The following is a 12798-nucleotide window of genomic DNA, read 5'->3' on the forward strand; positions in this document are numbered from 1 at the left end:
TAATCGTGGGAGGTGTCGTAACAATGTCGCCATCCCCGGGCCCACGTTATAAAAGAACCCCCTCCTCCCAGTAATGGAATTATCCATCGGATTACAACTCCCGTGGGAAAGGATTGCATGGAACAGGTGGTCTGACGTTCCACGTGGCTCCCAAGTTTTGCATGCGACTGAGCAATCGTTTCTAAGAAGACGAAGAGGAGAGAATCAAGCAAATTTTAAAAACTAAGATCCGCAAAACGGGCTTCGTTCCAACGTCAATGGATTAATTCTGATCACGAAGTACTTTAATTTTAGAACTTCTATACTTAAATGCGGTGTCTTTAGTAAATTTCGAACTTCTACGCGTAAGTCTGTGCTTATGTAGTGCACGATTTATTGATTGAACTATATCTCGTTTATTTTAGGTCTTTTCTTTTTTATGAATCTCTTATTTTATTTTATTTTTCTTTATGTGGGATTTTCTTTTTTGGGGGGGATCAATCTTTATCGTCTATGATGAAAGCCTGAAACAACCCAAACAAGGCCAAAGCTTTGGAGGAGATGTGCCAAATACTGCAGCACTCCTTTAATTAGTGATTTGTCTAGTGTGTGTCCATTCACATGCTTGTTTTAATCTTTTAGATGGTGATGTTATGGTAAAATCGATTTTTTCTTTTAACTTGCGATATCATTTGAGCCAAGTTTTTATTGGTTAGTCTCCGAATTATGGAATTGATGAGAGCGTGGAGATGACTAGTGGGGGTCACTGTTTTCCTTTTTAAATGGAAGTATGAGGGGGAGGTTGGGGCAGCTACTCATGTACGTAAAATGAAAAGAAACGAAGAGAGCAAACATATTTGACAGTGCAGGTCAGAGCATAGCGCAATAGCAAGTGTCCTCATTTTTACATTCTATTGTTATAGAAGAAATTGCAGGTACCTCTCTGTTTAAATTTTTATTTGTTTGTATTAGGTCGTGAACCTCCGGCATAGCAATATCTATTCATGTTTCCTCTTGTTTGCTGCCACCACCTCTCTCTCATTTCACCACCCTCCCTCTTGCTTCTCGTTTCAGCTTTGATCTCGGTGCTGATCCATTGAGCTTCATCGATCCTCTCTCCGTCATCGGTCTCCAATAATGGGACTCAACCGTTCTTGCGTCCTTCTCATCGGTATTTATGGCATTCTCATTCGTTTTTGCCAACTCTCCTAGGATTGATCTTTTCTTGAAAGAATGTCTGTGTCGATTGAATCATATGATGATGTCTACGTTTTTATGTGGGTGCAGTGATAGCGGGGATGGAGCGTTTCGTGTTCAAAGGGGTGGCATCGAACCTGGTGACGTACCTGACAGACGTGATGGAGATGAGGAACTCCTCGGCGGCCAAGATGGTGAACAGCTGGGGTGGATTCACCTCCATGCTCCCCCTCCTCATCGCCCCTCTCGCCGACTCCTACTGGGATCGCTACTCCACCGTCTTGGCCTCCTCTTTCTTCTATGTATTGGTAAGTTGGATCAAATCCATTGACTAGCAATCTCGTATATATATAGCTCCTATAGCTAGGTAGCTGGTAACTTGTCATAATATCAGCCTGATCAATTACTTTTTACTTCTGCTTTCGTCTTGGTTTTGTAAAGTCGATAGGTTATTAATCCACCTTCAATACCGGAAACATGACTGATGATCTCTAAACACCATCTCGCAATGTGCAATCCAATGGAGTTTTGCTGTTGATTCTCAATTAGTCAGGATGTTGAAGGCTTTTCTCGATTTCATTGCTTTTCCATAGCAGTTTCATTCCACTCCTTTTCCATCACCTCATACCAAACGTATAGGTTCAATACAAAACGCGATCATAGCCGGCAAGCCAATGAGTGGTAATTAGGTCAGGTGAGTTAAATGGGGAGATTTATTGGTCTTCTGGGTAGATACACAAGACTCACTGGCATTAAAAGAAATGCTATATTGCACCATATAGCCTAATGTTGACAAATATTTTTAGATCTATTCCAACTACGATTTTTTGCCTGAGGTATTCCAACGTTGCTAATTTGATGTCACCATCTAGTCCCAGGGGATAGCTGGTGAAACAAAAATGGCAACGTTGTGATACCTCAAGCAAAAACACGACGTTGAGATAAATCTAAAAATATCTGTTAACGTTCGACTATATGGTGCAATATACCCTAAAAGAAATAAAGAGATTGATGGTCTTTTGTCCTATTGGTTGTCGATGCAGTACATGGGAGATGACATGTTCCTCATTATCAATTAGTGCTTAAGACCAACAAAAGAAGAACCGATGCATAGACCGAGTGATTACGCATTAGCGGATAGTGAAGACTCGGATTTCTCATTGTTTCATGTAATAATAGTTGCCGTTGTTAATGGTGATGATTAAAGGGGCTTGTGGCGCTGACATCAACCGCAATGGCAACAGCACGGTCCCCAGGGAACAAACCGAGCTCAGCATTCCTCTTCTGGTCCCTATGCCTGATCTCAGTTGGGCTGGGAGGGTACAACCCGTCTCTCCAGGCTTTCGCGACGGACCAGCTTGAGGCTGAGGACGAGGAACTGCCCCGTACTAAGGATGATCGCGGACCGCCTGACAAGAAGAGCCAGTACTTCCAATGGAATTACTTTGGGGTCTGCAGTGGGAGCCTGCTGGGGATCACGGTCCTGTCCTACGTCCAGGACACTATCGGGTGGGTCATTGGGTTTGCTATTCCGACTGGGGCTATGGTGATCTCGATTGCATTCTTCTGCTGCGGGAACAGGATTTATGCCCACAAACAGGACCGGGATGTTGATAGGAGGCCCTTCGTGTGGATGGTTAAAGCTATCAAGGCAGCTGCCACCAAACTGATGGGCAGTAGCATCAAATTACCCGATGAGAAGTCTGAACTGGGTGAGCTTGAGTAAGTCCACGTGTTAAACTCTTACCAATTATGTCGATGTCGAGTGAGAAAATTTCTCCTTTTCGGTTTTCATCTTTTAGTAGAATAGATTTGCAAGAGCACAAGGTTGTGTTGCAGTCGAAACTCATGATCTTTGAATGGTTATTATTATGTGCAGGCTGCAAGAGAAGCCTCTTTGTCATCACAATGTTGAGATCATGGAGGAGGACCCGAAGAATGGGCAAAAATTCTACGTGCTTAAAAATGCAAAAGTGGTGCTCAGGCTATTGCCCATATGGATAACACTCCTAATGTTCGCTGTCATCTTCCAACAGCCAGCAACCTTCTTCACCAAGCAAGGCATGGTGATGAGAAGAACCATTGGGAGATTCAAGATCCCGCCAGCGACCTTGCAGAGCGCCATCACGCTGTCGATAATCCTCCTCATGCCCCTATACAACAAAATGCTCATCCCTATTGTCCGCATATTCACCCGGAACGAGAAAGGCGTGAATGTGATGCAGAGGATGGGAATTGGGATGTTCCTATCGATTGTGGCTATGGTTATCGCTGCCCAGGTCGAAACTAAGAGGTTGGAGATTGCTAAGGGAGAAGTTGGGAAACCTGGTCCCGGGAGAGGTCCCAACAATGCGTCCATCAGCATATTCTGGTTGCTCCCACAGTACATAATACTAGGCATTTCTGATGTTTTCACAGTGGTGGGGATGCAAGAGTTCTTCTACAGAGAGGTCCCTCTCCGGATGAGGACCATGGGGTTTGCACTCTACACGAGTGTTTTCGGCGTGGGGGGCTTCTTGAGTGCCCTGATGATCTCCATCATCGAGGCTACCACGAGGGGCCACAGCTGGTTCTCTGATAACATGAACGAAGCTCGTCTAGACAAGTACTACTGGCTCCTGGCTCTGGGGAGCGCGTTGAGCTTGCTGCTGTACATTGCGCTATGTAAACTTTACAGGAGTCGAAGCAACATTGAAGACGATAGTTTTACATAGCTCTGTTTTACTTCGACGTTTCTTTTCCTTCTGTTTTATCGGTTAAGGATTAAGGATTTTTCTTTTCCTTCAATTCAATGCAAATATTTGGAAAGGGTGTAAATAGTGACAAGGAAACTGATCCTTTTGCTGTTTCATAACAAGCCGAAATTAACTCTTTCTCAGCCCAACACATGTGAAATGAGAATCAGATGCTATAATATTTATCAAACTGACTTGCTGTCTCATACCATCAATTAACAAACGATGAACCTTCAAGGCACTTAAAAGGTTTTCCCCAGATCAAGCTTCATCACGAGGTTCAATTTCGTCAGGAGATAAGTCGAGTGAAAACGCAAAACCAGAGAAGAATAACATCAGAGAACATGACAGTATATTCGAAAAGATAATGTGAGTGGATCAGATGTACTTCCATTCCACATGCATACACTGGACAACAACGGTATTATCCGACAAGGACAGTTGCAAGATGACCCACATAAATGCTACTAGAGGCACTGTCTCGGTCAGTCTCACCACTCCACTGACACTAGGGCCAAATAGTATCCTCCCACGAACCACCATACTTCAGCAAAGCCTATAGGCAACCGAGAAGAGAACCGATTTCCATGAAGCCAAGGTTGACACTTCCGTATCATCAATGCTTCAGAAAACGGATGGTGAACATGCAAATCCCAGCCAAGAATGGAAAAGAAAGCCCACAAATATTCCTGAGATGATATTTCTTAAGCATGCATCAGCAGCTTCAGGGTATAAGATATAAGCATTACAAGTTAAATATCAAGCAAACAGGAAACAAAGGCCCAACCACACTAAGGTCTGTTAATCTCAGGAAGATCCAGTCCCATTAAACTCATCAAACTAAGCAAATACAAGATGGAAATCATAACTTGCAAGAGCAAAAGCTGTGAAACTAGGATGAAAGGCTTATCATAAGTATCATCAGTCGATAGATATAAAACTAGCTCTTGCTAAACATGAAGAGAATATTGGTTTACTGTCAAATCCGTTGAGCAGAGAAAGCTAGGACTCAAAAGCATAGGAATTCGATAGTTAAGCACACCTTTTAAGTAATTATTACATGATACATGCCCATCTAACTAATTATGTACTTGGAGAGTTAATTCGATTTTCTTCAGCAGGCTAAATATGGTTGGGTTCACTACGTATAGCAGCAGAAGGAAATCCAAGAGCAAGGACGAGGTACTGCGAAGAAGGATCAAAACCAATAGCCATTGATAACGTATCACTACAATGTAGAGGCTTGGGTTCACTGTGTATAGAAGGATAACCGAGAGCAAGGATGAGATAATGCAAACAATGATCGAATCCAATAGCCATTGATAATGTATAACTACAAAGCAGATGCTTTTCTTCCACAAAGTAAAACCCAATTCAAGGATGCTACAATACTTCATTTGTACACAATAAACCCGGGTATTCTGCTCGAGAACAACAAACTAAACTGATGCAAAAATCGGTCAAAAACCCCGTAAGCTCACTATAAGTATCAATTAATGATGAGAACCATGCCCATTTACACTCATCTCCACTGCCCCACCAGCACCTGCACCACCATCCTTGTTCTTTCCCACGCTCTCCTCTTCTCTAATCCCATCACTATCGACATCATCCTCATCCGATACCAAAGTAAACTGGGCATTACCGCCAAAATCCCGAACATCTTCTCCTAGAGGCCTGTACCTCAAGTCTTCCCTTCGAATGCCATGTCTCTGTGCGTAAATGGAATAGGCCCCGGCAGTCAGAGCCACGAGGAGAGCAAGATGGCAATTGAACTGCAGCGTCGCAATTGCCCTGGCCCGGTGGTACTCGGGGTGCCCCTTACACCTGATAGTGTAATTACCCCGGCTCTTCTCGTGCAGCGAGCACCCGTGCGCAACGAAATCGGTAAAGAAGGACACACCCATTTGCAGGAACCACGTCCCCTGAAGGATCAGCCCGACCCCGCGTCCCAATCTCGCGAAAATCTTGGCTTTTGGGGATTTCAGTTCGAGAATTGTAGAGAATGTGCAGGCAGTGATGGGCACGAGCATGAGATCGAAGTACCTGTTCTCGATCCCGCTGGCGTCCTTTCTCTGGAGATAGAACAGCAGGAACTCCTCCGCGAAGGCGAACAGGAGTATCGAATTCAGCAGCTTCGACGGTAAAGGGAACGACTTCGCCCAGTAAGTCGAGAGACCCAGCACGGAGTAGAGGAGGAAGAGGGCGGAGACGGCGCAGGACTGGAGCTGCAGGGCAAAGCCGACCCCGTCGTGGGAGTTGAGGGCGGCGAAGAAGGAGATCAGGGAGTCGAGGATGAACAGAGATGACAGAACCGAGGCGATGAAGAAAGACAAGGACGCCGAACTCATCGGGGCATGGCCGATCTTGGGTTTTGATGGGGCGACAGGGGAAGACGAGTCTGGGGTCAACGTGGGATCAGTGGCAGCTAACGAGGTTGATGGTGAATTCGATGCTGTCAAGGATTCGACCGCCCCGATCAGAATGAAGCCTCCGCCGGCAACGGTGAAGGTGAAGAATCCCATCCTCTCTCTCTTCTCTCTCTCTTTCTCTCTCTCTCTCCTCCAATGGAGCTGTGAGAGATATCGGTTGAAGTCAGAGTTGGGCTGCAGAGGCAACGCCGGGTCGTGCCGCTCAGCTTGAGCGTTTCTCCGAGACGAAAGGCGAGACAACAATAGAGTGCGTTTGGATTGAGAGTTGACTTGAGTTGAGTTTTGGTTTTAATTAGTTTATAATGATTGTATTGTTGAATTATGAGAAAAAGTATGAAAAGGTAATAAATAATTGAAAGAAAATAATGATTAAGTAATGATTGTGTTGTTGAATTGTGAAAAAGTAATGAATAATTGAAAATTTTAATATTAAAAATTGAATTGAATGGTTAAAAAAAATTAAAAATAAAAAAGTAATGATTGTAATGTTAAATTGAAAATAAGTGGAGTTGAGTTGAGTTGAGTTGAATATTGTTGGGAAAACAAACACACCCTAGTCGGGTTCTGTGCAGTGACACTCTCGATCTTAACTGAAATTAAGAGCTCAGTGGTCGATCCTTTTGTCATGGTACTTTTCGCACCCTTTTATGAATAATTCAGTCATAGCTATTGAAAGTAGTGTGAATATTAAAGAACATATTGATACATGACCTGTTTTCGATAAATAATTTCAGATGGATCGATCAAACTTTGAGCTTTTTAGGAACGTTGCTTCGAACGAAATAGAGATTGTGAAAGTAAAACCTATCGGGATGATCTTATTTGGATTAAGAGGATGCTCGGAGTAAAAGTAAAACTTGGTAATACTAATACGTACATATAATTTTTCTATCGAAATTGAGTCTATGTAAGTTTGATGATATTTTAAATATATATCGACTTGGTCTAAATTATAGATATTGAAGTTTTTATAATATACTAATTGGCATGCAAAACATAAAAGAAGAAGATCTAATCTTAAAAAAAAAGAATAGTAAAATGCAATAACCTCCTTCGAGGCGTAGAGAAATAGCATTTAATCCAATTTGATAAGAAAATATGCACTTAGTTTCATTTGACTTGGTTGACCAAGTTACTATTTTTTTTTTTCAGAATATTAATTAGAGTCATAACTCATAACTTTTTTTTTCTTTTCTAGTCCATATATTTATTTTTAATAAATAAGGTTCATATTACATAAAATGTCCATACACTATATTTATCATTTGGGGTTTTTACCTAAAATGACCCATGGTTTGTCTGTTTTGTTAAATCTATCATATGTTTTTTTTGGTTAAATCTATTCCATGGTTTACTTTTTGCATCAAATCTATCTCGGCGTTATCTTTTCTGTCGACACCTAACGGCCGTGCTGACGTGGCAAATGGAGAGATAATAGGCCACACTTGCCACGTAGGCGTCACGTCAACACGGCCGTTAGATGTCGACGGAAAAGATAACGCCGGGATAGATTTGATGCAAAAAGTAAACCATGAGATATATTTGACAAAAAAAACATATGATAGATTTGACAAACGGGCAAACCATGAGTCATTTTAAGTAAATACCCCTTATCATTTTTATATTTTATTTTTATTTAAGGAGTAAAAAATAAAAATAAATTATAAAATAATTGAAAGCTTCCATTAGAGAGGATAAATAAAGAGAGAAAATGTTGGTGGCCTATCGCTGGGCACTAGGGATGAAAGAAAAAGCAAAAATCGAGACTCGACTCAATCAGAAAACCTAATACCCAATTTCAATTTCATACGATTTCATACTTTATGATTTTAGGGTTTCTGAAAAGTCCAATAGGGACCAGACTCTAACATAATTTAAGTTTCAAAATATCTAAAATTTTTTTACGCGATTTTGAATTTGTATATGAAGTTGGTTTATGTTTTGACAATTATTACACTCAATATCATTTCAGTTTGCTTCATTTAATGACCATTGCCCCTAAGAAACATTACTGGAGGCCTTTTTCCTCCATCTTTGACCAATTTCTATTTTTTTTATTTTTATTTCTAAAATTAAAATATATATTAAAAAGACATTATAAAAATTTTATGTAATGTGGTTGCTTTATTTAGTAAAAAGTAGATGTATGGTCCTGAAAAGAAAAATCAGTAACTTTTGAACCCAATTGATATTTTTTCCAATAATAATAGCTTCATCAAATACGTCAAATGGGGATGAATGCATATTTTTTCAACAAATTGGGCTAAGTGTCATTTCCCCAAATCTCAAGAGAGATTAATGCATTTTACCAAAAAAAAAGTTCAAAAAAGAGGAGAAAGGAAAGGAAGAGAGAATTGTGAGGGAGTTGGAAGTGAGTAGTTAAAAAAGAAGTTGAAATTATATAATTTATTTTAAAATTTCTCCTAATCTAATGGACTTAATTATTCATATATATTTTCAAATGGCGTTTTAGGAGACCGAAAGTTAGACTAATTTTCTCATCGTTTGTGTAATAAAGTATAGATAAGTAATTCTGTTCATCATTTTTTTAATTGGTATAATATATTAATTGATATTTTTTTTTGCCGGGTTATATTAATTTATATTTATTAGTGAAGGAAATGAGATGGAAGTGCAATGGGATTTGAAAGCTTATTAAGCGGAGAGAGAGAGAGAGAGAGAGAGAGAGAGTGACAGAGATGTATAGATAGTCATTTTGGTAAGGATAATTGTGGAAAATAAAAGTTATATCACAAAATGTTTTTTTAGTATCGATGGATAGTATAGAAAATATAGACAGCGATAGCAGATATTGATAAAACTAACTTACCTTAAGAGATTTTATCAATATATGTCAACTTAGTAGTCCAGATTATAATTTCCAATATGAATATCTTTCAGCAAAAAAAAAAATGAGAGATTTTAATTTTCAATAGGAGATTATATTTATATCTGTATATATATTCTTCTTTTATTATTACCTGAGCATAGCAATCATACAAACCACATTTCTACTATCAAGAAGAAGAAGAAAAAAGAAAAGCGCCCACACACACATCAAAGTAGGGAAGCACGACAATTACTTTGTGCTTCTAAGAGTCAATTAGTTCAGCAAATTCGGCGTTTCGCTGCAATTTTCGAGCTTCTCCGAAGTGACATGTAAGTTCTCGTTCTGATCATGTTCCTCTTATACGGCCTTGCTTTTATTGGCATTTCCATGAAAGTGAGTTATGCACAAAAATGAACTGTTACGAATTAGGATAATACTAAGCCAGAGATGGAACGAAGGAGGGAAGTGGGCAGGGCGGGAGGCAATTGATGGAAAATTGTAAATTCCTCTCTATAATATATTACACGGCATTGAATGCGAAGAAATGTAAGACTTGTCTACTTTATTGTTCATTCTCTTCATGTCTTGACTTCTTTTTCATGTTTCTTTATTGGATATGTGAGTTGCTTTTCGATAATTTAATTTTGGCCTCCTTAAGCTATATAACCTTAGGAATTCAAAATGATTGGAGATATATAGAATATATTCGAAAATAAGTGGAATTCGACTAAATAGGTGACTTGTATTTAAAGATTCAAAGTTAAATTTGATAGTTGATTCAGATACAAATGGTATCTTTTAAATAAATGCTGATTTTTGTATGTGGATAAATTACTTGCTCCTGCCTTTTCATCGTGGTTGCGACACACTTGTCTCTTGGTCACATGTAGTTCGATCTTGGTTATCAAACAGTGTTCGTTGTTGTTGGTTATCTCAAAATCATACTGTATTAGAGTGGTTTGCAATCTAAAAGAACCTCCATTGTGTTTACATTGAGATCCAATCAAAGGTCGGAGATGAATGAGGCCATGACGAGTGAGAAGCTCTCCTTCAAAGGGTCGTGCAGACGGGATCTGTCGCATTTGAATTTTTGGATAGGCGTTGCAGTCACGAAGCAGGTGAAAGAAGTGAGGATCGAAATCTTATTTGAACAGGAAGAGCCTCTGATGCTGCCCCCAGAGATATTCAGGCACCAAACTTTGGTGGTCCTAAAGTTAAATTGCTACTTTACACTCGGCGATTATGTTGCTATCAATCTCCCGAGGCTCAAGGCCCTGCACATTTCACTTGATTACCGGAACCGACATCTCGTGGAGAGGTTTCTCTTGGGTTGTCCAAGGATAGTGGAGCTCTCGATATATGGAAAGCTGTTCCTTGGTCGAGAAGCAGAAAACAATGTTGTGGATGAGCTCGATGAAGTATTTGCAGATCTTCCGGAACTGGAGAAGCTTGAACCCGGGCCGCCACCACCTTATCAGGAAGAAGAGGAATTCTTCCTTTCTTCGCTGACTCTGAGGATTCTAATGATACACTTAGTACAATGTTCGAAGCTTAACTACAAGATCGTAATCGATGCCCCAGCTCTGAAAAGTCTCAGTGTCTGGGATGGAGTCTCGCTGCCTTGCTACTCGATAGGAGAGTTCCGCTCACCTGCAAATAGCCGCACCAGCCTTCACATGGCAGACTGCTTGCAGCAATTCTATGGAGCCCGTCTATACGGGCTCCTCATTCAACCTTCGGTGGTCACATTCTCCGGTCACGTGTTAACTGTAAGTTTATTATTGCACATATTAAATACGTTTCACCTTGTACCAATATGAAGATGTTGATATAACGTATGCACGAATGGTTTGTTCTTGAAGGAGTTGGAACTAGTTCATCGTGAAGGTTCTCGGACATTCGAGGGTGTGACCCATCTTCGAATCAATCTTGCTCACCACTTATGGGGCTTCGAAGCGGTTCCTTACATACTCAATTGCTTTCCAAGGCTTGAAATCCTATGCCTAGTAAAGGTCGTATTGATGATCCTAATGAACCTGAAGAAAACATATCTGACAGCAGGTTTCAATTTTCCCCTAACATTTTTTTCCCTTTGATTTTGCACACAGAGGTTCTTGCCAAGCTGCAACTTGATGACGGGCAAATTCCAGCTCCCGGGATGGGCACCAGAATGCATAATGCTTCGCCTCAAGGAAATCGAGTTTAAGAACTTCAGGCCGATTGTACGAGGTGAAATGAAGCTACTCGAGTACTTTCTTGATAATGGAAAGGCATTGAACAGGGTGACGATCAATATCAGTTCCCGCATCCAGTCATCATTCGCAGAACGCAACGCTTTCCAGATGATGCATCGATTCGCCAAGGCCTCACAATCTTGCCGGCTCGTGATTCGAGAAGAACGTGATCAGCCAAGCAATTTTAAGGCTGCGAATATCATACATTTGGACTAACTATATTGTTCACTTAAAAAGCATTAATTTATATATTTTATAAATAAGATTAGTAATTAATACCTTTTAGTTTTTTAAAAAAAGTCTTAGTTTTCAATATCAAAATTGTAGACGATTTTTGCATTTGTGTTCTTTATACAATAATAAATTACTCATAAAACTTAATTTTTTTCTTTTCGGTAGAGACAGAACTTAAAATTTTCGGTATATTAAATGCATGCTTCAAAATTATGTAAATCATTGGGCCATATAGCTTAATATTTGAAGGAATTATTAGTTCTAGCCCAAACTTGATTTTTTACCTGAGATATCTCAACGTTGACGTGTTGGTTTCACAACTAGCCCAACGCTAACTTTCCGTTCAAAATTGACGGAATTGCACACGTGGCGCGTCAATTTTGTAATACATGTAAGCAACGTTACAAAATTGACGTGCCATGTGTGCAATTCTGTCAATTTTTTACGAAAAGCTAGCGTCGGGCTAGATGTGAAACCCACACGTCAACGTTGGGATATCTTAGGTAAAAAATCAAGTTTGGGCTAGAATTAATAATTCTTTCAAACGTTAGGCTATATGACGCAATTATCCCTTAAAGTTAAATATTAGATATATATATATATATATATATGTGTGTGTGTGTGTGAGAGAGAAATGATAAAGAACATTTTCTATTTTTATATATATAATAACAAATCATATCTACAAAATATATGATATTTTTTTGATCAAGTGCAAAATATATGATAATAGATCTTCGAAAACATAAATTAATCTAATTTTAAGGATAAAATTATATCCTATTTTAATACACATAATAGTTTATGTGACTCGCGGGTTGAGAAAGAGAGGGGGAAGGGAGGGAGAAGGAAGATGGAGAAAAGTGGAAAAGAGTGTGCTTAACAAATATAAATGAAATTACTAATTAATTCTTTATCTTATAGTTTTAATTTTATAATATCATTTTGGTAAGGGCAATTATCGAAACTGAAACTTAAACCACAAAATCTTTTTTTCAGTATAGATAGATATATAGCTATCAGATATAGATAAACCAACTTACCATAAGAGATTTTATGAGAAAAAAAGAAGTCGAGATTCTAATTTTCAATAGGAGAAAATATCTACATATTTATTCCTCTTTTTTTCGGTGCGAACCCTGTTTCCTTAAACCCAA

At 39.5% G+C, this 12798-nt stretch overlaps 3 protein-coding genes across 4 annotated transcripts; 2 read left to right on the forward strand and 1 right to left on the reverse strand.

Moving 5' to 3' along the window:
* Positions 1-474: 474 nt before the first annotated feature.
* Positions 475-4060, forward strand: LOC116214280 (protein NRT1/ PTR FAMILY 5.8). Of its 2 annotated transcripts, none has more exons than XM_031549678.1 (5): positions 475-848; positions 1054-1150; positions 1267-1484; positions 2384-2898; positions 3056-4060. In XM_031549678.1, exons 2-5 carry the CDS (start codon positions 1117-1119, stop codon positions 3888-3890), a joined length of 1602 nt encoding a protein of 533 aa, XP_031405538.1. In that variant the 5' UTR covers positions 475-848; positions 1054-1116; the 3' UTR covers positions 3891-4060. The 2 variants fall into 2 exon arrangements, with proteins under 2 accessions (XP_031405538.1, XP_031405537.1); XM_031549677.1 differs by having other exon boundaries at positions 476-914.
* A 1139-nt stretch (positions 4061-5199) lies between these two features.
* On the reverse strand, positions 5200-6555 carry LOC116214281. The gene has a single exon (XM_031549679.1). It carries the CDS (start codon positions 6434-6436, stop codon positions 5405-5407), a length of 1032 nt encoding a protein of 343 aa, XP_031405539.1. The 5' UTR covers positions 6437-6555; the 3' UTR covers positions 5200-5404.
* A 3646-nt stretch (positions 6556-10201) lies between these two features.
* On the forward strand, positions 10202-11623 carry LOC116214529 (FBD-associated F-box protein At5g27750). The gene is made up of 3 exons (XM_031549925.1): positions 10202-10942; positions 11036-11185; positions 11282-11623. The coding sequence occupies exons 1-3, from the start codon at positions 10202-10204 to the stop codon at positions 11621-11623; spliced, it is 1233 nt and encodes a 410-aa protein (XP_031405785.1).
* Positions 11624-12798: the final 1175 nt, after the last annotated feature.

This window comes from Punica granatum, chromosome 7, assembly GCF_007655135.1.
Source record: "Punica granatum isolate Tunisia-2019 chromosome 7, ASM765513v2, whole genome shotgun sequence".
In the NCBI taxonomy this organism is placed as follows: Eukaryota; Viridiplantae; Streptophyta; class Magnoliopsida; order Myrtales; family Lythraceae; genus Punica; species Punica granatum.